This window comes from Ovis aries, chromosome 10 (genome assembly GCF_016772045.2).
Source record: "Ovis aries strain OAR_USU_Benz2616 breed Rambouillet chromosome 10, ARS-UI_Ramb_v3.0, whole genome shotgun sequence".
In the NCBI taxonomy this organism is placed as follows: Eukaryota; Metazoa; Chordata; class Mammalia; order Artiodactyla; family Bovidae; genus Ovis; species Ovis aries.
In genome coordinates this window covers 76319216-76340548 of record NC_056063.1, presented here as the reverse complement: position 1 = coordinate 76340548, position 21333 = coordinate 76319216, and the positions used below count along the sequence as shown (strand labels likewise).

Here is a 21333-nt window from a genome sequence, read left to right as displayed (position 1 = left end):
CTGCATATAAAGTAGAGGAAGCAAATTAGTGGAAAACATGTTCATTTAAAAATAAAACATGAAGGACCTCCCTGGTGGTTCACTGGCCAAGACCCCGGCTGCCAATGCAGTGGACAGGGGTTCAACCTGGCCTGGAAAGATTCCACATGCCATGGGGCAACTAAGCCCGTGCACCACAACTACAGAAGCCCACATGGTCTAGAGCTTGTGCCCTGAAACAAGGAAAAGCCAGCAAAATGAGAAGCCCCTGTGCCACAACTAGAGTAGGCCCTGCTCACTGGCAACTAGAAAAAGCCCATACACAGCAATGCAAACTCAGCTCAGTCAAAAAATAAATTAATTGAAAAATTAAACATGAAAATGTATTCTGTAAATATAAAAGAATATTCCTTTCAGAGCCCAGCCGTAGTGGGAAAAAAAACTTCTGTGCGACCAATACTAACTTAATATTTTCACAAACTGCCCATGTACCATGCCACTGTTTTACAGTATCAAACTTCAACAGAGATGTGATATGACAAAATATACTTACTCAGACTATTTCGACTTCATCAATCTACCATTCAAGCTCATTATAATGAAACCTAAATTGCTTTGCCAACAAAGACAGACAAAGGTCTGTCTAGTCAAGGCCATGGTTTTTCCAGTAGTCATGAATGGATGTGAGAGTTAGCCGAGCACCGAAGAATTGATGCTTTTGAACTGTGGTGTTGGAGAAGACTCTTGAGAGTCCCTTGGACTGCAACGAGATCCAACCAGTCCATTCTAAAGGAGATCAGTTCTGGGTGTTCACTGGCAAGACTGATGTTGAAGCTGAAACTCCAATACTTTGCTCACCTGATGCAAAGAGCTAACTCTCCAGAAAAGATCCTGATGCTGGGAAAGATTGAGGACAGGAGAAGAAGGGGACAACAGAGGATGAGATAGTTGGATGGCATCACCGACTAAATGGACATGAGTTTGGGTAAACTCCAGGAGTTGGTGATGGACAGGGAGGCCTGGAGTGCTGCAGTCCATGGGGTTGCAAAGAGTCAGACACGACCCCATGAGTGACTGAACTGAACTGAAGTGAAATTAACCACTATCTTAAAGAATCCGCCAGCCAATGCAGGAGATACAGGTTCAATCCCTGGGTCAGGAAGATACCTTGGAGAAGGAAATGGCAACCCACTCCAGTATTCTTGCTTGGGAAATTCCATGGACAGAGGAGCCTGGCAGGCAACAGTCCATGGTGTCGCAAAGTCCCCATGGGGTCTCATGACTTAGCAACTAAAACAACAATAATTTAACAACCATAATAAAAACGCAATGATGGAGCAGGAATGCAGGTGTCAGGGGAAATATATAGAAAACTCATACAAATACTTTAAAGTCCTCTGGGAATAATCTTGTCAAGTACCTTGATTATGTCTATGTATCATTTCCCTTGTGATTCAGCTGGTAAAGAATCCACCTGCAACGTGGGAGACCTGGGCTTGATCCCTGGGTTGGGAAGATCCCCTGGAGAAGGGAATGGCTACCCACACCAGTATTCTGGCCTGGAAAATTCCATGGACTGTATAGTCCATGGAGTCGCAAAGAGTTGGACATGACTGAGGGACTTTCACTTCCTTATGTATAGTTAAACACATACAAATACACGCACACACCCAAAGTGGATGTATGTCTCAAACATGCACTAGAATAATTTTGCAGCAATATTATTTCTGTAGCACAACAGACCTCTCAAGGCTGATTTAACCAACGTACAGAGAAAATATGCATTTGCTGCTTACGGCAGAACACAGCAGAGTTATAAAACCAGCAAACACTACACCATTAGGGCTAAAAAGGAGCTAGGGAAATAGCTAGAAAGAATGTGAAGGGAATTTTTCAAATTCTTAGCAGCTCTGAATATTGATGGCACTGTTAGCCATCATATCTAGGTTCACTGGAGAGCTTTCCTTCTACAGATGGAGGTGAATCACCAGTACATGAGATTAGATACAATCACTGTCACTTACTAGCTAACAAATGGGAAGAAAAGAGGGTGACAGTAAAAGAGAAGGGAGAGAAGACAGTCCTCCTGCTTTAGCAAGAGAAAAGCTGGAAGAGAACACATGAGTTTGAGTAATGGCTGCATGACTTATCTGCCAACAGATGAAAGTTAGCAGGGCAGAGTAAATGTGTAAAAACAGTCACTAAGTTGTCCTGGGCTGCTACTGGACAGCTGTCCAGACTGTTCATGGCACAAAGGCACTTGGTCAAGGGGCAAAGTAAGGGTTTGGCCTGCTCCACTGCTAAGCTGGGCTCCATGTCTCAGGGCTGGAGACACCCAGAGAACCAGAGCACTTTCCCTAATTCACAAGACGTTGCAGTCACTTGTCAAGACTTATGACCAACAGGCTGTGTCCACCCTGATGGAGGTTTTTTGAAACTGTATGAAAGCTACATATGAGCTTGAGGGAGACTGTGTACTCCACCATCATCATACTCCATCACCATTCCACCACTTCCACCTCCAAAATTCAGCCTCCCAGCCTCACTGCTATATGTAGTGAATCACCAGAAAAGAGCCAAACTGTACAGCCAGTCTTTCTCATAGATGTTCTTCTGGCCATGAAATACACTCAGTCGTGTCCGACTCTTTGTGGCCCCATGGACAGCAGCCCACCAGGCCCCTCTATCCATGGAATTCTCCAGGTAAGAATACTGGAGTGGGTTGCCATTTCCTTCTGCAGGGAATCTTCCCAACCCAGGGATTGAATCTGGGTCACCCACACTGCAGGCAGACTCTACTGACTGAGCCACTAGCGAAGACCAGTGTTACTAAAGCAGAATGAAGATGAAGCAGAATGCTGGAGAAGATGAAGCAGAATGCTGGAGAAGATGAAGGATGTTCTTAGATCCAGACAATTTAGTCCTAATTCAAAGTGAACTCATATTTCACACTTTAAATTTGATATGAAAGTCCATTATTCTGAAGCTGATGATAATTTATGTTAGGCTAAACTAAAATGATCTTTTCATTACTAATGAAAGTCGCTAATAAAATTTATACTGTAATTTACTCCTTAAGGGGAATAAGTATAACTTTAATTATTTAAATTTAATGGCTGCTCCTAATACTATTATCACCACACACCCTGAAGGCTTGCAGGATCACACTTGGTTACGCATTCTGTATATACATGAGGTAAGAGAATGGCATTTGCTAGAAAATATTTTATAATTTGCTCTAATTCAGAGAAACAAAGAGCTAGTCCCTCTACTCTTGTTTTAATCTCCATACGTTTTTAAGTTTCCTACTTCAAAACAATGCAAACAAAACAACAAAAACAGACGAAACTGGCTGTTGAACTGCACTCAACAGTAAGAAACTCCAGAATGAAGAGCGCTAGATGTCCATCCAGGAGCGGTCATCAACGACAAGTTCAATTAAATAAGTTCATTTCAGATACAGATGTAAAGTACAGGATTGCTACAGAAAATGAAATACCTATTCTTAATTAGCATGTCAGCTTAATCCAAGCTTTTCTTATTTCTACTTAAACACGTAGTAAGCAAATGTTCTGCTGAATTCTCTACTTAATAAACTTTCCTGCTATTTTCTAGTACGAGACTCCAGGTATAATAACATAACCTCGAGTGTTTGTTTTTACCTCGAATAACATAATTATCCAGGGCATCTTCCATTCTCTTTAGTGCTTCCGTTCTATCAGAACCATACGTGATGAGCTAAAAGCAAGCAAACAAACGTTTATATAGACAGGTAGAGATCAATCTATCCATAAGTCAAACATCTTATCCTAGTAAAAGTTAAAGTATTTCATAACACATTTCCAGAATATATTTTGAAATTTCATTCATTCAGTTGTTTGTACAAACTATGTCAAGTAAGATTTTTTCAACTAAGCAAAATATCAGAAATCAGCTATTTCAGACTTTTCTCCTAGATTTCACTATCACAGAAAAGAGTTACTTGAGGTAAACCAAAATGTAACAAAAACAAGTATAAAAAAATCTGAAAGGAAAGCTATCAAAATTGTCAACATTTAGGATGGGACGAATATAAACATCTGGAATAGCAGAGCATTAGGCAAGATTTGTTTTTTCTCTCCCTTCAAGTTTGATACCCTGAATAGCTAATTTAATGCATAATAGAGCACAGAGGCAAAGGGTTCCTGCCTTAGAAAAACAGAAAATCTTACTGTTCTGTATGATTCGGGGCCTGTTTATGTGCTCTAGATCATAAACAAATTGGCAACAGGAACTTAACTATTCATAAAATAATTTTCTGGTTATTATATGAGACAATCTGTAATTTGCAAGTTTTTGGTACATTTAATTAGCTCTTCAATATCAAGCCAGGTTGAAAATTAATTTTCAGGTCATTTTTCTGAATAGCAATGTAATTTATCTAAAAATGAAACCATGTATCTATAATACTTTATGTATTTTTTATTTTAATTAAACAATGTTTCTCTAATACCTAAAGTTCATTTTAACAATATCAGTGTAAAAAGTTAAGTGAAAAAAGAAAAATGAAATAATGGGTCGGTTACTACAACTTCATGAAAAAGCACACTTGGAAGAAAAAAAAACCATCTTAAGAAACAGCGTTGGGAATTCCCTCATGGTCCAGTGGGTGGAACTCAGTGCGCTCACTGCCAGGGCTTAGGTTCAATCCCTGGTTGGAGAACTAAGATCCCACAAACTGAGCAGCAAGGTCAAAAAAAAAAAAAAAAAAGAAAGAAACAGGGGTTTCAACACAGGTCTGTCACTTTAGGAAAAAAAAAAAAATATATATATATATATATATATATATGTTCTAAATAAAATCCAGTTTCAACCACTAGCATCAGAATTTTACATTCTGTAAGATTCAAAAATATTAAAAGTCTAAAATTTTAAGTGGATTGGTTAATTTATTCTGGAAAGTCAAATTTCAAAAAGACATCTCATAGTCTTACATAAAATTTAAGTATGTTAAATCTACGTAAGTAATTACTGATTCATAAAAACCGAAGCGACAAGGTGAAAAGTCCTCTTAACACACACAGCCTATTACCTCAACTTCTTGATATCACCCCGTCATTCACACTTTCATCTCGGCAATGCTCACGACTGGTCAAGAAACAACGTAATTCCTTCTCTCTGTACTGAGCTAGCTTGCTGCCACTGGTTAGTGAAGTTTGTTACTGTGGGACTTGGGGTGATGGTGTGATTAGACTGGGGAGCGGGGAGTGCTGGCAACTAACAAGATGATGAAATTTCTCTTAAGAGAAAGAAAAGCTGCCCAGCTTTCACTTTTCCATCGGTGGCCCTAACTATGTGTTTAATTACGGCACATGATTCAGGTAAAGGCCCCGTTCCAGACTTTTTAATTATATATGTCCATTGTCATTTCAGAAGAAAACTGAAAGGAACCGTTAAGAGTGGAACTAACTTTCGAGATCATCGGATCATAATAAATGCTAATATCACTTCCTGGTTGAATGCCGCTGTCAACTCGGACCTGGGAGAAAGAGAAGAGAAAAGAGAGTTCACAGTGTGAAGCTATTTTTTCTAACAACAAATTTAATTTCCATGAGGCAGGTGGATAATTTTAATCTCAAATAATATTTCTGCTTCCAGGAAGGAGAAAAACAATCTAAAAATAAAGAGAGATCAAATTATCTTTATCTGTTATTACACAGTTCAATGTATATATTTTTGTTAATGCACTAAAGGAACTAAGGAAGAGCAAAAAAAAAAAAACTTTCTAGATCACTATAGTGGGATGTGTTTGGAGCAATTTGAGGGTGTCTTCCAGCTGAAACAGAGCATGAGTCTGCCGGGCATTCCAGTGCGGTCCCCAGCCAGGCCACGCATCAGTCCTCGGAGCTCTGCTTATCAGCTCCATAGGAACGCTGGTCCTGTGGCTTTCATCTCTGTAACACTTTCCTTTTCTGCCTCACCCTCTCAACTGTAAAACGCTTTTTATTTTTCTGTTACTGTCAGTCCCCTGAGAATTTAATGTTTACACAGCTTTTCTCACGGCTTTGCTTTGTAAGGACACAGCCCCAATTAGAGTTCTGATTTTGCCATTTTCATGGGAGGGGGAAAAAAAGCACAAGCTCAAAATATTCTTTTGAAGAAGCTGATTGCTGTTAACCAGCCAACAAGTTAGTTAGTACATCGCTGAGTCTTGTTTTCATCTCCCTGTTTGATAACAGCAGTAAGGCACAAAGGTTAGCCATGTAAAACTTTCAAATGAGCAGTTGCTGAGGATGAAATATTTATTAAATTATTGTGCTGAAGTTTTGGAATCTGAAGTATTTAAAAGCTAATCAAAACAGTCGAAACAGTCAAACATGTCCTAGGGGTCTTGAGGATAGAAGGATTTAATGGAAGCTGCTAGAACAGCAGGACTTTGATGGCCAACATGTTAAAGGGGTGGGAAGAGAAGAGGCAAATTCACGGAGCTCTTCACCTGTGGGAAGAAGCCTGCCTAATAAACAGCCGCTCATCTGTCTGCAGCAAGGCAGAAAAAGGTCAACACAGCGGCTGTTAGGCCTTTAATATTTTAATTTAGGCAATTATCAAGGGACCACATGTAGACCCTCTTGTCTAGGATATCCACATGAGAGTTCGATGATGGCTTTATTAAACAGTGACATCAAAAGATAAGCCATGGTTTCATTCTCTTAAAAAAAAAAAATCATACTACTGTTATCTTCTTTGTAAGGTTTAAGATAACATTAGCACGTACCCAGAGTGCTTTTATGTATACACTTGTAAAAGTGTCATGCAAAAATATAGATATTTATGTTTGCATGCACATCCATATAGAAAAAACTTCATTCTAAAGGAAAGTCATTCAGTATACTTAAAACATATATTTGGCTTTCTTATTTTCTGAAAACACACTTCAGGGCATAAGTTGAAGCTCTATGAAATTCACAGTGTTTATAAAAACTAGGAAAGAATTAATAGGGCAGCTGTAAAAGCAATAATATCATAATCTGCCTACTGGCCACATTTAAATGGCTCCAAAGTGACAACTGGTGGATCAAGTTACATAATAGAAAAGACATCTCGGAACTTGCATTTTTTAAATTTTAGTAGCAAAATGTTAAGGAGCTGATTTTACCAGTATGCATTATTTAAAATTATAGCATGCTTGCTAAAGCTGTGTTTAAAATTGAGACTGGTACAAGTATTAAAACTTTGGACTTTAAACATATGCTACCATTTACTACATAAACTGCTACAAAACTAGTGTGGAACTTTGATGGTCAATCCACTGGTAAAATAATGGACAATAAATAACGTTTATTACGTTCTCCTATAGTTCACAACTTAAATTTTTAGTCACCTTGAATAACACCATCCTAGGGCTCTTAGATACAACTGTGTCTTTGTTATTTACTACAATTATTATCACAGAAGTTACATCATTTCCATTTAAAAATATATATGGTAAAATAAAGATGTATTACATATAATCAACAAATATCTTTGTAAAGCAAATCGGCATTTCCAATTTAAAACCGTAACAAAACATGAGAACTCTGATTTATAATTTACTGCTTATGCAGCCTTTTTCCAAGTGATAGTCAGCTTTTTAAAAAAGTGTTCCAATAATGAATTTAAATTCAAATTAAGTCTCCATTAAACAAAGCTTATACCAAAAATACATTTTAGCTTTTGCACTAAAAGCTTTAGGAACAGAGTCAAGTGGAACTGAAACCAAATTTCTGAGCAGAACAAAACTGTGGTCTGAAAATAACACTTTTACAAAATATAGTGATCAAAGATAAGAAGAAACTCTTCACCTTTGCCACATAAGCAAACAGGAGACTTACAGAATGTGAAAAGTACAAACCATAAGTTAACTCTGAAGTAGATATTCCTGTGACCAAAAAAGTTAAGTGCTGCAAAGGATCTCCTGAGTTAAAACTGATGGGGTTTAAGGCAGAAAGGAAGAAAACCCACCATCACCACCAATGCCCAAGCACCTATGCGTGAGTCTCAAACCCTTATTCGGAAACCTCAGGCATAATTTAAACATCTCTCTTCACACGGTGGACCCTGTGAAACTGCCAGCCGAGTCCCACCCTTCATTCTCGATTCACCTCTCCCCCTCAGCACAACTCCCAGCCCGCCATGTCTACCTGACAAGTGACAGCCCAATCTGATTAAATGCTTCCAAGGGAGGGGACTCGTGGGCCTCCATGACAGGCCAAAAGTGATCACCATGGAGATACATAATTACAGCTGTCAACGCATCTACTGTCCTGCTGGCATCAAGTTGATTGCTCCCAGCAATAATGATAGACAAAGCTAGTGTGCACACTCCCGAACCCAGTCACTTTATCTATTCCTTGGTCCATTTAGCTGACATGCAACATTCACACAAGCAAATAACAGCAGTAAGCAGAACATTTAAGGCATTTTAATTGTTTTTTCTTTCTATGGATGGCTCACAACTGCAAATGTTATTACATAAAACTCCTGCTGCAGCATTAATTGAAGAAAGATTTGGTGGGACAAAGACCGTAGGGGGTAGAGTTTGTCCATTATCACTTGTACTTTCAACAGGTCTCACGTTTGAAAATTGCAAATTGCAAAAACTTGCGAGGGCAAAATGTTTGACATCCTGTTAGCTGTTACAACATGGTGAAAACTTCTAACAACTCGAGTAATCATTATGAATTCTTATTTAATACTTTTTTTCTTTGATTAAAAAAATGCTTAGATATGTCCCTATGATACTTGTTTTCTCATCTGCTATTTAACGTCACACAATGCCTGTTAAATCTTTACAATTTTTTTTTTCTGCCTTCAGGCTTTGAACACAGCATGGAGTCTCCAAGCCTGGAAAGGGTCAAGTCCCTTCAGAAAGCACATGGGCAAAAACAATTTAAAAAGTGAAATAAATCATATATCCAATAACATCTTCAAATTCAGAATTCTTCCTGTAATCTTTCACCATCTTCATACCAGTAATCAAACGGAATAATCATATTCACAGATGGTATAGCCTATCAGCCACTAGCTAACATAATGTCACATATATACACACTTATTACCTTGATTAACAGAAAGGGTACATCCTTGTTCTTTTTATGCAAGAAAAATGATTTAAATAACAGCCATTAAATACAGAAGTATAAATAAAGTGAACATTGATCACTTTTAAGTGGTATACATACTATGTACTTCTTAAAGTCCTTGACATGTAATAGAATGAGGCACATTTTGTTTTCCTTAATCCATTTCAATTAACGAGCTGATTTTGTGCTGGAATTTCTTGACATCTGACTATATAGGGGAAGCTGGACTAGATTTATTGAAAAGATTACACTGTAATACAGGAAAGTCATTCACCATTCTTAAGATGCCACAAACTTCTTCATTACAATTTTCAGAAGAACTGGGAACATTGGGAACTATCATTTATTTAGAAGCCAGTTGTCTCCAGACTTCCCTATTAGGTGAGTTCTGACTTTCCTGTACACCATAAAGCACAAAATATTAAAAACAAAAAACTGTGATTCCCCATGAATTTCACTTGTCATTCAATTTACACCCTTTGGTGTTGACAAGCTTCAACATAAAAGTGTGACATAAATAAAGATTTTAACCTCTCACTTGGTATTACAGCTTAATGACTTACACCAGGTAGACGTATTGGTTCTTCATACTGAGACAATCTCCCAACAGACGGCAAACCAAAAGACTTGTAGGGGTCCTGAAAGTTCAAAGAACAGGAAGCACAGCCTTTGAAATATAAATCAGCATAAGTAAGGTTAAATATTTATACAATGAAGCAGCATTTTGGGGCCTATTTACCAAATCACAGATTTCGGAATATTATTGTCTTCTCCTCACTCTAGACAACTTAGAAGTGTACTTAAAAAATCAAACAGAACTAAAAGCAGAATTTAGCCTGACCTTGATCACACTTTATTGAAACTGGTAAAATTCCAACTTTTTATAAATCTTCTTAGAATGCCTTGGGCAAAAATAAAATAACCTAGGCGCTACATCAAAACATACTCAAGTTCAGAACAACAAATGGAGTGCACTGAAGATATTTGTTTTTCTTACTCTCAAAACAGCTCACATATGGTAAGATCTGGGCGTTCAGATTCTCCAAATAAAGACCTGAAAAGTAACTCTGCATGTGCTTCTAGACACAGGCTCCGTTTGTAAATATCTTAGATCATCAGAATAAATATTTAATAAGTTCAGTGTCATAACAATAGGGAAGAAGAATACCACTCAAAATATAACGCAAAGAAAAATAACTAAGCCAAGACCTATTTCTCAAGACCCTTGAAAAGCATTCCAAAACAAGGTCCAGGATTCTTAAAACACAGATACTACTAATTGGCTTTTTATTTTACAGACAGGCTTAAAAGAGTAAAAGATGCCATAATATTTCCTTGCATTTTTGTTTCAGTCATTTGAGAGAAGCATTTTCAGATGCTGACTGCTTAATTATGTGGTTAATATAGTTATAAAATAATATTAAAGCACTGAACTAAGAGTTTATGAGTAAAATCCGTAATTAAAATTATGAATTAAGAGCTTTGCAATTTAAATTTTAGTTGTGATTATTCACGTAAGAAATAAAATTATTAGGGGGAAAACTGTTAAAAAAAATTAAACACTGAATTAACAACTGATGTGTAACTAGGGTAGCTCTTTAACATACACACAGAAATAAATGCTCCTGTTTATTTTCAATGTGGTTTGAAAATGAGCAAACAAAACCAAACCCACAGTCCATTCAAGCACAAGAATATTGAACTAATGCTTTCTCGCTCCTTAAACTGATTAGAAGCTATTCTTTCATCCAGAAACAACACATGAAAATTAATTAAACTCAATCCTTTAAAACTATTTTGAGTTATGTCAAAATGATCTAACCTTTCGTTTTCTAGTTCAGCTCTGAATTACATAATCAAGTATCTGACCCCAAGTTACAGGACGCTAACTTTACCTTGTTGCTGAGTTACACGTGGCCCCATGACTCGGGACACAAACACCACCCTTCCTCCCATCATCCCTCCTCCCAATGTTCGCTTTACCTCGGCATAAACTCGACATTCAACCGCCCAGCCGTTGATGGGAATATCGGCTTGTTTGTGCCTAAGAGGGTAACCCTTGGCAACACGTATCATTTCTTGGACCAGGTCCAGGCCAGTGATGCATTCTGTGACGGGATGCTCAACCTGCAAGGCCAAGATCTGCCCGTCAGTAGGTGTGGTGGTGGTGGTCCAGTCACTAAATCGTGTCCAACTCTTCTGCAACCCTATGGACTGTAGCCCACCGGGCTCCTCTGTTCATGGGACTTCCCAGGCAAGAATACTAGAGTGAGCTGCCATTTCCTTCTCCAGTGGATTTTCCAGACTCGGGGATCAAACCCATGCCTCCTGCATTGAAGGCAGATGCTTTACTGCTGAGCCACCAGGGAAGCTCCAACAGATATAGGAAAAAGTAAATAAACAGAAATAAGCAGGGACAATGTCAACAATTTCTGGGTAAAATGAGGTTAATTATATGTAATCATAGTTGACCTGAAAACTATCTAAGAGAATACAATTAAAGCATTAATACCATATAGTACAAAGCTGGGTGAGAAAAACAGACATCCCAAAAGTGTTTGTAAACTGTACTACTTTTCCCAGTGTTTATTTTGATGGGGTCCAACCAGGTTCAACACTTTTAATTTTATACTAATTCTTCACTAACAATTACATATTTATAGCTACCGTCCTCAGTGTGGCTGATCATCAGCCTGTTCTGCTACACTTAGCATGGCATCCACAGAGGCAGCTTACGATTTTCCACAGCACTGGTCCAGCCTGAGTCTCACCCACTTGCATGCTTTCACTAACCTGTCCTGACAAGCAACCAGATTAGCGTACTCTTGCATCAATGCAGTGTAGCAGAAAGGAGCAGATGGATCCTGCAGGTTGCTCTCCCTCCAGACCGGCATGGGGAGTGCTTAGTATGCACAATGGCAACACTGAGCCGGTGAAATCACTGCTCTCTCAGCAAATTGCTGATAACTGTTTTGGACGATGCTGCCGTGGGGATCCCTGGCCTTCCACCCCAGCGCATGGGATGCACATGTACAGAAACATGCACAAACATACAGGGATACCAGCAGACACATGTTATCAATCTGATCGACTGCTGACGAGGTCCTAAAATTAACTGAGCTAAAATAAAGCCACAGAGGGCACTGGTAAAGGGCAGGTCATCTGCCTTCCATGTAAAGCCCTGAGTAAGTTTTGAGAATTTCAACTTTGGCCACATCAGCTGCTTTGATACCAGTTTCCTTTCTCATAAAAATTAAGCATGTTTTAAAAGCACTTCACTATAGTTTCTTTATCATGACATGTTATATTTCATACACTCTGACATGGGAAAAGGTCAATGAACAGACCAATTGTCTTTCCATCTTCAACTACACTAATTGAAGGACAGGACTTAGTCATTATAATAATCTTGAAGCTTATCATAAGCAGACAATGCCATGGTCTTAAAAAAAAAAAGCTTTGTAAAAATAAACAGATGGCATCCATAATTAGCTCTGTGTGTGTTATGAGTTTGTTTACAGTTTCAACAACATTTTAAGACATTTTGACATAATTTTAATGACAAATCATCACTAAAATAAGCATCTACCCTTTGTAAAATATATGCGACACTTAAGTAAAGATTTTATTAGATAGTTTAGAATCTATCTTCTTGAAACAAAACATGGTTTTGAGAGAATCAAGGTTCTGTATGATAAATATAATAAGAAAGGAACAAATGTAAAGCCATTCTATTATTTGCTGGAAATAAATTTCACGTGAGAATGCGTCTTACCACCCTAACTATTCAACCTACTCTGTGACCAAGGGCTTTTTATATCAATACCATCCACTACCTTTGTTAAGTAAGAAAACATTTTTAAAAGCTCACAAAATGATTTAATTTCATCCTTCTATATCTATCGCTCAGAAAAGCACATACTATATACTAGACAAAGAAATATACATTGAATGAATGAATGAGAGTGTAGCAAATTCAGAGTCATGTCTCTAGTAAGCGGTAGAGGCGGGGTTGGAATCTACATCCCTCCAGAGGTGATATTAGCTGCCTGTTCTTCCTCAAGGAAAAATGGATATGAAAGCACGTAGTAAAGATAAACAGCTAAACACTTCTGTGCTGTTATCTTTTATAAAATACATCATTATGAAAGTCTAAAGACCCAAATTCATTGTAAGGCTCTGTTACGCCTTAGAAGACCTCCTTATAACTGTATAGGAAAAAAGTTTATTAAAGTTCTATTGAATAGAATCTAAAATTGGACCCACTTTAACCCAATTTAGAGTTATATAACAGTAACACAACATTTTATAATCTCAGTGAGCAGCAATTATTACAAAATAAAATCAGCAGACAACTAAAATAACAACTACCTACTAAAGACAGAATCATTAAAGAATTTTAAAAAAATATCCACTGAGGTTCAAATACTGTTAAAGTACACAAGATAGTCTGATGTACCTAAATTTTTCAGATAACAGAAATAAGTCTTTTTAAAGGAAAACATAAATTTAAACATTTTTAAAAGAAATCCTTCTAAATACATTTTAACAGAATTCCAAAGTTATTCAACAGGATATGTGAAGCATTTCCTTTAGACCCTGTATTATTATTATCATCAGCCATCTTATGACACTGACTAAATAACCATGTCTACCCCCCATCCCCGAAAACTTAAAAATAGTTTCCCTGTGCAAGTTAAACTCAATGCTTAAGAAGAACAGAGGTTACAAAGAGAAAAAATCATTCCCACGCCAAAACATAATTCATTAAATGTTTTAAAAATATCATTAAAAAAAAAAAACAAAAATGAAAGAAAAGGAAGGGAAGGGGATAAAATCAATGGAAAGTAAAGGTTAACTGAAACAAATATAAGAAAAAAAGACTCAAACACTGGCTTCCGGTAAACCAAGAAATTCATCATGTCCAACCTACAAAACCATGTCCAATCTAGAATAAAAAACAACCTCTGAAAGTATGATGTTAATAAACATCTATTCTGAGGACTACTGTGTCGGGGGAGGACAAGGTTTCTGAGTAACTTCTATTTGGGAAACACTGAGTTAATCTAAGTTAAACGGGTTTTTGCTTTTTTCTGAAAGACTTCTCAAACACATTAACCTGTAAATACGCCTCAGGACTCTGAAAGGAGACTGTACAGCATTTATCTAACCATACACCTCTTCCTTTTGCAGACCATCTTTATGGACTGAGAATCCCAAAGAACACACATTTAGAAACAATGCCTTAAACATTCAAAATATTAGGTTGGCCAAAATGGTTGTTCGGGTTTTTCTGGAACATTGTACAGAAAAAAACAAAACAAAATTTCTAGCTGACACATTACAAAACCCAATTCCCTTATGTGACTCTATCCTCACCAAACAAACTGTTGGTCTTCACACATCAATTTCCTGTCCCAAAGAAATATGTGCTAGTTCCAAGAAACATATGAATAAAGGATCTTCCAGATACTACGACTGTGCCTTAGAGATTAATATACTGACATTCTAGTACATGAACCTTGGGGTTTGGTCAGCAAAATTAATACCTAGCCAAAAAAGTGAGCAAGATGGAGAGAGGGAAAACATACACATATACACACACACACAAGCCCCCAAAAAAGAGTGAAAGTCACTCAGTCGTGTCCGACTCTTTGCGACCCCATGGACTATACAGTCCATGGCATTCTCCAGGCCAGAATACTGGAGTGGGCAGCCTTTCCCTTCTCCAGGGGATCTTCCCAACCCAGGGATCAAACCTACGTCTCCTGCATTGTGGGTGGATTCTTTACCAGCTGAGCCACAAGGGAAGCCCAAGAATACTGGAGTGGGTAGTCTATCCCTTCACCAGCAGATCTTCCTGACCCAGGAATTGAACCAGGATCTCATGTATTGCAGGCAGATTCTTTACCAACTGAGCTATGAGAGAAGCCCATCCAAATCAGAATTTATTAATTCTCAAAGGCAAATTATTGACTGGGATGTATTTATCAGGTCAATGCCACCTTGCAGGTTCTGCTGCTGTTGTTGTTAGTTGCTAGTTGCTAAATCATGTCTGATTCTTTGCAACTCGATGGACCGTAGCCTCCAGACTCCTCTGTTCATGGAATTTTCCAGGCAAGAATACTGGAGTGGGTTGTTTTTTTCTCCAGGGGATCTTCCTGACTCAGGGATCAAATTCGCACCTCCTGCACTGGCAGGTGGATTCTTTACCACTGAGCCACCTAGGAAGTCTCGCAAGTTCTATCAAGAGCTTATAAATCAGCACTGGCAATGCCAATTACAAACCTCGTTATGAATCTTTTATTCAAACAGGTACAAATGACGATTATCAAATGCCATGTTAAGATACATAATCACACTCAAAATCTATGAGTATGTATAGTTATATATGCCTACCTTAGATGGTCATGGCCAGGCAGTTTTTATAGATCTGTTTGCAAATTTACTTTAGCTGTCTTCTCAGTCACCATCAGACTGTCACTACTGTCAGTATTTGAATCTAGATTTCTTGCCACTCCCTCTAATTTTTTGCTTCAAATGTATTTCCCAAAAAAAAAAAAATGAATAACTGAGCTTATCAAATGCAGTGGCAAAGTAAACCAGGTTTCACTTCACGTGAGTACTTGATGTATCAAATTTCAATAGTAATAAACTTAGAAAAGCTAAATGTTTCTGGAATTGTGTTGTCATTATCTGCTTTTGTGAAAGTTATAATCATAAATTCTGCCACTGCCACTGTGACCTTTAGCTTTTGATTCCTCCTCAAATACCAACTGCGTGCATGCATGCTAAGTCACTTCAGGGGTGTACAACTCTTTGCGAGGCTATAGACCATAGCCTACCAGGCTCCTCTCTCCATGGGATTCTCCTGGCAAGAACGTTAGATTGGGTTGCCATGCCCTCCTCCAGGGGATCTTCCTGGTGATCTTCCAGTGATCGAACCTGCATCTCTCAAGTAGCCTGCATTGGCAGGCAGGCTCTTTACCACTAGCACCACCTGGGAAGTCCTAAATACCAATTAGGAAGTATCTGAAACTAGTGAAGGAAAGACAGATATTTCCAGAGTCCTAAAGTCCTAAAGTATCCACCTATAAAATACCTTCATCAATGACAAGCAGAGAAACACTAACATTACTGTGGGGAAATCCAAGACATGCCACCGTAACCAAGGCAACATCACCAGTAATGGGATAAACAGACACTGCATGTCTCCTATAATGGTCCTCATGGAAGAACGGCATTTCTGTAATATTCTTGCAGAATATGCAATGTCTGGATATACTCAAGAGGAAAAAGGCAAACACAAAATGAGAGACACTCTATAAAACAAATGGCCTGTGCTCATTTAAAAAAATGTCAAGGTCATAGGTGACCAAAAAAAAGGACTAAGGAACTGCTCCAGATAAAGACTGAAGAGTCATGGCAAGCAGATACAACATAGGATCTGGAAGCAATATTGAAATGTTGTATTTTTACTATAAAAGACATTAGTGGACAACTCGTGACATGTGAAGATGGCCTGTGGACTGGGAGAGAGCAATATGTCAATGTTAATATTCTGATGTTGATAATGGTAATGTGGCAACGTAAAAGAGCTTTCTTGCTTTTAGGGGATAGATGTTTAGAGGTAAAGGAGCACCAGGCCTACCACTTACTCTGAAATGTTTCAGGTAAAGAGGACAGAGAGAAATTAAGATATGGGTACAGGATAAAAATAAAGCAAATGTAAATGTCAGTAAAGGGTGTACAGATATTTTTAGTAATGTTTAGAAATTTTATGGACATCAGAAATAACTGTAAAATAAAACTTAATAAAAGTTAAAGCAACGTATCCAAAGTTTTTGTTTTTATATTATGAAACATTATTAAGGTAAAGATATCTGACTTGACTGACATTATTGTCTCTTCAATCAGAACCCTTCCACTGTGCTAAATAATCAAAAGCAGATAATTTGCTCAATGTGTTTTCTCTGACTTAAACTTTTAAATATACTTTATTATGTTGATTATCTAATAACTCTAAAGATTTTAAGAATGGGTAACTACATAACAGGCAAGCATTCCTCAAGGGGAACAAAATTCAGACAAATTTTAATTACACACTGAAGTTAACTTCAAATGAATATTAACACTGAGGCATGTTTAAAAGTTTAAATGGGTGTTTCATTTAGATGTTTATAACAAAACCTACCCTATTAAAGAATTACATAATTACTCAAGTTTACAGACGCTTGCTCCTTGGAAGAAAAGCTATGACAAACCCAGACAGCGTATTAAAAAGCAGAGCCATCACTTTGCTGATAAAGGTCCATATAGCCAAAGCTATGGTTTTTCCAGTAGTTGTGTACAGATATGAGAGTTGGACCATAAAGAAGGCTGAGCACTAAAGAATTGATGCTTTCAAATTGAGAGTCCCTTGGACTGCAAGGAGATCAAACCAGTCAATCCTAAAGGAATTCAACCCTGAATGTTCACCGGAAGGACTCACGCTGAAGTTGAACCTCCACTACTTTTGACCACTTGCTGTGAAGAGCTGACTCACTGGAAAGGACCCTGATGCTGGGAAAAACTGAGGGCAGGAGGAGAAGGGGACAACAGAGAATGAGATGGCTGGATGGCATCACCAACTCAATGCACATGAGTCTGAGCAAATTCAGCAAGACAGTCAAGGACAGGGAAGCCTGGTGTGCTGCAGTCCATGAGGTCGCAAAGAGTTGGACACAGCCTAGTACCTGAACAGCAACCACAGGTTTAAAAGAGGAGAAAGTCCTAAAGAGTGAGGAGAGGCATCAGACCAATGAACTATTAACCTGGCCATTATACAGAAAGAGGGTGATGTAAAGTTTTCACAGTTCCTTAAACAGAGGGTAGGGTTTCTTTTAGGTGGTAAGCGGAGGCCCAGCTGCTTAGTCAAGGCAGAAGCTGTCCCTAAAAGCAGAAGACCCATGTACACATCATAACTAATATCTGCATGGCACTGAAATTTATCAAATCCGTCCATGTTCATGAACTTGCTCCCTGTTTCACTGTCATTTTACAGACAAGACACATGAGATACTCACAAGAAGTATGTGGTAAGAGAATGTTCTAACACCCAGATAATATTATGTTAAATTAACATAACTTAAAGTAACTTCTTTATTAAATGCAAGTCTAACTGACAGATACTACGAAGACCCAGTTTGTGAAAGCCATCTTTTGAAAGAAGAACTTGTTCAACTGAGCAAAGCAGTATAGGTACGATTACCTGCTGAAATATGAGAAAATTGTCCTGTTACATAAAATTGGGTTTCATAATGGTATTTGGCATAATAGGTCTCTATCTTTTTTCGTTTGTTGTTATTCTGGCCTGAAAGGACAACTGATGTCATTATTTTTGGTTTTGCTTTTTCAGGTCAAAGAGAGTCTTTGTCCAAAATGGAATCTAACATATACCTATTAAAATACTGAAACTCTACCTCCTGGGAATACAGGATTTCAAAATAAAGATCTAAAGTCATTAAATTTTGATCCACAGGCCTCAAAGAAAAAAAGCATGTTGGGAAATAGGCCCCAACACACCATTCCTGTAAACTCACCTTGAAAATAATGGCTACATTCAAGGGTGGTGCTGAAAACTGAACAAATTCTATTATAGAGCTTTCCTGTTGACCGCCACACAGTCAGATGAAGAAAGGATAAGAGAACTATTAGGGGTTGAACTGTACTCCCCTCACTTCTGCCCAATTCATATATTTAAGTCCTAACCCCGAGTACTCAAAATATGATTGTGTTTGGAGATGGGGTCTTTAAAGAGGCAATTAAGTTAAAATGAGGTCATTAAGGAGGGCTCTAATACAATGTGACTGATGTCCTTGCAAGAAGAGATGAGTACACAGATGACACATAGCAAGAAAGGAAGATCAAAGGGACACAAGAGGAGGAGCTCTAATCTGCGGCCACGGAGAAACGCCTCCAGGCGAAGCCACTCTGCCACACCTTGACACACACTCCTGTCTCCACAAGTGCAAGAAAACGGCGCTTAAGCCACCCAGTCTGTGATAAGCTGATGTGGTAACCCTAGGAAACAAATACAGGAACAAATTTGGAAAGTTCTAGATGAGAATCTAGAACTCGAAGACAACAACATAGTTTACAAAATGCTTCAAAACAAAAACTAATGAAAAATGTCTGACAAATTCAACTATTCATGTCTGTTTAACAAAAACTTCTTTCCTTCAATTTTCCAGTAAGACTCAAAGAGAGACATTAAGTGACAGTATAACATACCCTACTTTATATTCTCCATTTCCTAGGAAAGTAACTTCAAATATTCCAGAGTATTCCAGTTCTGGCTAGCTCCAGCCAGTCTGAGAATCCTGGCCTCTGTGACTTCAAATACAATCAAAATGTCAATTTCTGTCCAGATCTAAAATATTCCTTCTGGCAAGAAGGGAATTTTACAAATTAATTACAAATCCATTTCCCTGTAATTTCTCCTATTTCCACCAATTATTCTTCCAGTCAAACACTTTAAGTGCATAAAAGGCTAAATTCATTAAAGTACTTTTTTAAATTTAAAATTGCCCTGAAATAAGAAAAAGATATTTGTTCAGTTACAGTCAATTCTCAGAAATCAGATTTAGGCTGCAATAATTCTTAATTTTTTAATGTGCGAAACTGTGAAGGATAGCAATCAAGATGTCAAAAAGGTTTTCCTAAAATGCTCCTGGAAAACAAGGTTCCATATGATACAAATATCTCTGATGGTATCTCTGATGGGATATGGGGATATCTGGCCTCTAGAGAATTTCAACAGCACTATTACATTTTTTTTTTTTCACAGCAAAAGTAGATTCATCTGCTCCTTCACTGTTGCAATCAGTATAAGCCACTGACTGAGGTCTAACAAAGGGGATACAATTTATATCTCTGTTCTCCAAGATGTGGAATAGCCAGGTGACCATGTTTGGGCATTAAATTTAACATGTTACTCCTTTCTATTTGAGAGTTTTCTAGTTTGTTTGTTTGTTTTTTTTTTTTTGCCTTTGTAGACAATATTAAGAAAGCTTTTCAAAAACAAATCTAAAAATTACTTGGATTTGGAAATTAACAATTTTATACACACACACACACACAATTTGGAAAGGTATAGTCAGGATTCAAAATACTAATTTTAGCACAAAGATCTAAGCAGAAATAGCTTATCAATGTAACCCTTTAGTGAGTTTCATGTTCAGAAGAAAAGATTTCCATCTCCACTTTTCTCTTACACAAAACTCTTACAACGAAACGGAGACTTCTTCCAAAGCAGGTAGTATTTCAACTATGTTTGTTCATTTGCAACAATAATTTTTCAATCAACTGACAAAAGAATAAGAGGAAGTTATTATTAATTAATTTGTGGCCCAGTTTGCCACCTGAAAAAAAAAAAAAAAGACTACTGACACACTTTTTAAATTATAATGACAACAGTAGTAGTGAACATATTAACCAATGTTTAACCAACATAGCATGCAGAATATTACTGGTAAGATTCCTACAGTTAGGAAGAAGAGTAAGTGCTTACTACAAACCAGACGCTATTTTGAGCAGTTAAATATTCATTCGTTAACGCTCACAATCCTATAAAGCAACTGCTACATTACTGTCACTTCACAGATGAGGGAAATGAAGCATAGTGAAGTTAAGGAACTTGCTTACAGACACACAGCTAGGAAGGAGCAGAGCTAGGATTTACTGGTGCTGAGTGAAAACGGTGGATGCTCATAATTTACGGAAACAATGATTAAATGAGCTCCCACTGGTCAGTTATGACTGTTCTGAACCGTTTTAGAGTCTAGAACCTCACCAAGTTTCTCCTTGGTAAAGTGTGCATCCAATTTCAGAGGGTCCAGAAACTCCCCTCCAGCTCATTAAAGAGCCCAGATAACCCAGCTTAGATGTTTCTGGTTTGCGAAGAGGGAAATAAGCAACACGGTTCACTCCCCTCCAGGGTCTCTATCTCCCTCGACTGCTCACTAAGCACTGGTGAAGCCCTGGTATCTGGGGGCAGTGACAGCTGACAACAGGTAACAGGCTCTTCTCTTTCATGGGCTGGAATGAACTGAGACCAGCTTCAGAAAACTCCAGGGAAGAATGTGAAAGGCACAGGTCATGGAGACAGCTTGGACCCTGCAGAGACTCATGCACCCTGGAGAGAAAGTCAACCAAGGCTTCAGAAGAGTCCCTGTTCTCTTTGTCAATGAATCCAAGTGGTCCATGTATGTTA

The 21333-nt window shown here is 37.9% G+C and overlaps 1 protein-coding gene across 2 annotated transcripts in view; it reads right to left on the bottom strand.

The window, feature by feature from the left end:
• PCCA (propionyl-CoA carboxylase subunit alpha) overlaps positions 1-21333 on the bottom strand; it is a 378551-nt gene that overhangs the window by 178757 nt on the left and 178461 nt on the right. For both annotated transcript variants that reach the window (XM_015098256.3, XM_060394658.1), the window contains exons 13-16: positions 11064-11207; positions 9644-9718; positions 5429-5497; positions 3642-3717 (exon numbers count right to left, since the gene is read on the bottom strand). In XM_015098256.3, coding sequence (XP_014953742.2) covers positions 3642-3717; positions 5429-5497; positions 9644-9718; positions 11064-11207 — 364 coding nt within the window. The remainder of the gene's footprint in view (positions 1-3641; positions 3718-5428; positions 5498-9643; positions 9719-11063; positions 11208-21333) is intronic.